General features: G+C 62.7%; 1 protein-coding gene across 1 annotated transcript; it reads left to right on the top strand.

The window, feature by feature from the left end:
- The first annotated feature begins 429 nt into the window (after positions 1-429).
- On the top strand, positions 430-2,194 carry NKX2-8 (NK2 homeobox 8). The gene is made up of 2 exons (XM_072963965.1): positions 430-836; positions 1,530-2,194. The coding sequence occupies exons 1-2, from the start codon at positions 680-682 to the stop codon at positions 2,084-2,086; spliced, it is 714 nt and encodes a 237-aa protein (XP_072820066.1). The 5' UTR covers positions 430-679; the 3' UTR covers positions 2,087-2,194.
- Positions 2,195-2,767: the final 573 nt, after the last annotated feature.

Here is a 2,767-nt window from a genome sequence, read left to right as displayed (position 1 = left end):
GGGGCCCAACCAAAAGGGAAAGAGAGTTTAACACAGTTTAACGTCGCCTTGTAAATCACTTTCCAGATAATTGCGGAAAACGAACACTCCAGTAAACAAGCTAGAGGAATAAAGCAAACAGGGAATAAATTCCTGGGTGCTCATAAACCCACCCATACCGCCCCCACCCTTCCCGGTGCTCCGGCGGGGCCAGACCGGGTGTCTGCCCCGGAGGAGGAGGAAGCTGGGGCTGGGACGGGCCGGTGGTGGCCACCGCTCGCCACCCAAGATGTTATTCTTTAGTAACAATCCCCATTATCTGTCCCCACTTCGGGCTAATCAGACAGAATCGCTAATGCCGAGGGCTGCTTCCTGCCGCCTCTGGGAGGTAACGGGGCGCTCGAGGGGCGGGAGACGGGGCGGGGCGGGGGGCGGAGGTGGCACCTTCCGGGCTCGCTGGGGCTTTGGTGCGGCACTCATTCAGGTACTTAACGTCTGGGAGACCCAGTCCTCGGCTGTCAAAGCATCCCGGTGGGAAGAGCTGTCTGTTTATATAAACGGGGATTTGGCGGTAAACGCGCTAATATCTCGGCGGCCAGCGCGTGGCGTGCGCCTCTCACGCCCACCCATAGGAGCGGCGTCCTGGGTCGCCTCACGGTTCCCGGCCTGCTCTGCCCCCGCCTCCTTCCCCTCCTCGGCCATGGCCACCCCTGGACGCCTCAGCTTCACCGTGCGCAGGCTCCTGGATTTACCCGAGCAGGACGCGCAGCACCTGCGGAAGCGGGAGCCGGATCTACGTACCCCCAGGCCCGGCCCCTGCGCCACCTGGTTGGAATCTGAGCGCTGCCACTACCCTTGTGAGTGAGCGCAGGACGGTGGCGCGGGTAGGGGGAAGGAGCGGGGGGCGCAGAACCAAGCACCGACTCGGTGCGGGGCTGGGAAGCTGAAACTGCAGCCCAGGGTCTGGATTTCCTACGTGTTGAACGCGGAGGCTCTGTGCTCTTCAAACCCCTATGCCTGTCGGCACATCTTGAGAGCAGATCCTTGCGCCTGGCACCAACGACCGGGATATAGGTTTCAGTTTCTAAGGGTCCGACTATTCAAATACTTAGGACACCGGCCTTAAATGCCTGAAAAAGTGGCCACGTTCTCCAGGCCTCGGTCTGAGATGGGCAGCATTGGGGAGCCTAGTTCCCCTGAGTTCAGGGCTTTTGCGAACCTAGGCAAACTGTAGTGCATTCCACCTGGAGATGGCCCATGCTGGTGAAGCAGCTTGCAGTAAATTCGTCTGCCAGCGAAGCGATAAGGGCGGACTCGTTTTAAGAGGGCTTCAGGGTGGGTTTCTTTGCGGTCCCAGGTTGTGGTATAAAAGGTCACAGAATTCGCAGAGGTAGGTGTTCAGATAAGGAAACGGCCTCATCCCAAAAGCCGCGGGCGGGGACGCGGGGGCGGGGGTGCCTCCGGCCGATGGCTCGGCGCCCGCGCGAGAAAAGCAGCGGCGCGCGGAGGGGCCGGCGTCTCACCAGGCCGTGTCTCCTTTGCGTCCCTAGCCTCGGACGAGAGCAGCCCAGAGGCCAGCCCGCGGGACTCGTCTCAGCGGCCGTCCGCCCGGCCTGCGTCTCCGGGCTCCGACACCGAGAAGAGGAAGAAGCGGCGGGTGCTGTTCTCCAAGGCGCAGACGCTGGAGCTGGAGCGGCGCTTCCGGCAGCAGCGCTACCTGTCAGCGCCGGAGCGCGAGCAGCTGGCGCGCCTGCTGCGCCTCACGCCCACGCAGGTCAAAATCTGGTTCCAGAACCATCGCTACAAGCTGAAGCGCGCGCGCGCGCCGGGGGCCGCGGAGTCGCTCGACCTGGCAGCGCCGGCCGGGGTGCGCCCCGCGCCGGGCCTGCTGCGCCGCGTTGTGGTGCCCGTGCTGGTGGGCGACGGGCAGCCATGCGGCGGCAGCGGCGAGGTGGGCACGGTCGCCGTCCAGGACAAGAGCGGCGCGTCCCCGGTCGCCACCTGCCCTCTGCCCGGCTACACCGCCTTCGGGCCCGGCTCGGCGTTCGGCCTCTTCCCCGCCTACCAGCACTTAGCGCCCCCCGCCCTGGTCTCCTGGAACTGGTGAGGCAGCCACTGGGCGCGGGCACCTGGGGCTACGCCGGACTATGGGGTGCGCTCTGCCAGGTCCCTACCCTGCCCTCACCAGCCGCCTCACCGGGAACTTTCGCCAAGGTCCTCCCTCTCCTCTTCCCTCCAGCACCAGCCCCGGAGCTAGATTTTATTGCTTGAACCTGATTTGTATATATTAAAATAGCTATTTGTATGGGACGCAATTTATTTTGAAAGAAATAGAATATTTTTCTTTTTTGTGGTGCGAGAATAAAATGTGTAGGGTTGGGCCCCTTGCGTGCTTGTCGGGAACATAGGTGGGAGCTGTGCTTTCCTGACCGCAGTTCGGAGTTCGGGTGCCTTGACGTGCCAAGTTAAGGCCCACCCCGAGTTGAGTCGAAGGGAAGACCGCAGTCCCTACAGGGCTGTGGGGAGATACTGAGGTGGAGGGGGTAGGGGGAGACGCTGAGGCAACTCTGGGTTTCCCGTTGGCGGGATGTGGCTCTGTCCCTGAAGTACCGGCTGGCCCCTCTGGGCTCTTGAAGCTGCCGGCATTTCTAACACCAAGCCAACCAAGTCGGCCACGACAGGGCATAGTGGGAGGGCGTAATGAGCTTCTCCGTAAGGATTCTCCAGAGAAGGTCCACCGGGGCCTAAGACTGAGCGTGCGGCGCCAGGAGCAGCCCAGGCCTGACTG

This window comes from Vicugna pacos, chromosome 6, assembly GCF_048564905.1.
Source record: "Vicugna pacos chromosome 6, VicPac4, whole genome shotgun sequence".
NCBI lineage: Eukaryota > Metazoa > Chordata > Mammalia > Artiodactyla > Camelidae > Vicugna > Vicugna pacos.
Note: the sequence above shows the minus strand (reverse complement) of the source record. Positions and strands in the feature narration are given on the sequence as shown.

Bases quoted from the DNA above. Each gene is read 5' to 3' on its own strand.
- NKX2-8 (XM_072963965.1), top strand. From the start codon at position 680: ATGGCCACCCCTGGACGCCTCAGCTTCACCGTGCGCAGGCTCCTGGAT. The intron at 837-1,529 runs GTGAGTGAGCGC...TTGCGTCCCTAG, and splicing joins TGAGCGCTGCCACTACCCTT to CCTCGGACGAGAGCAGCCCA.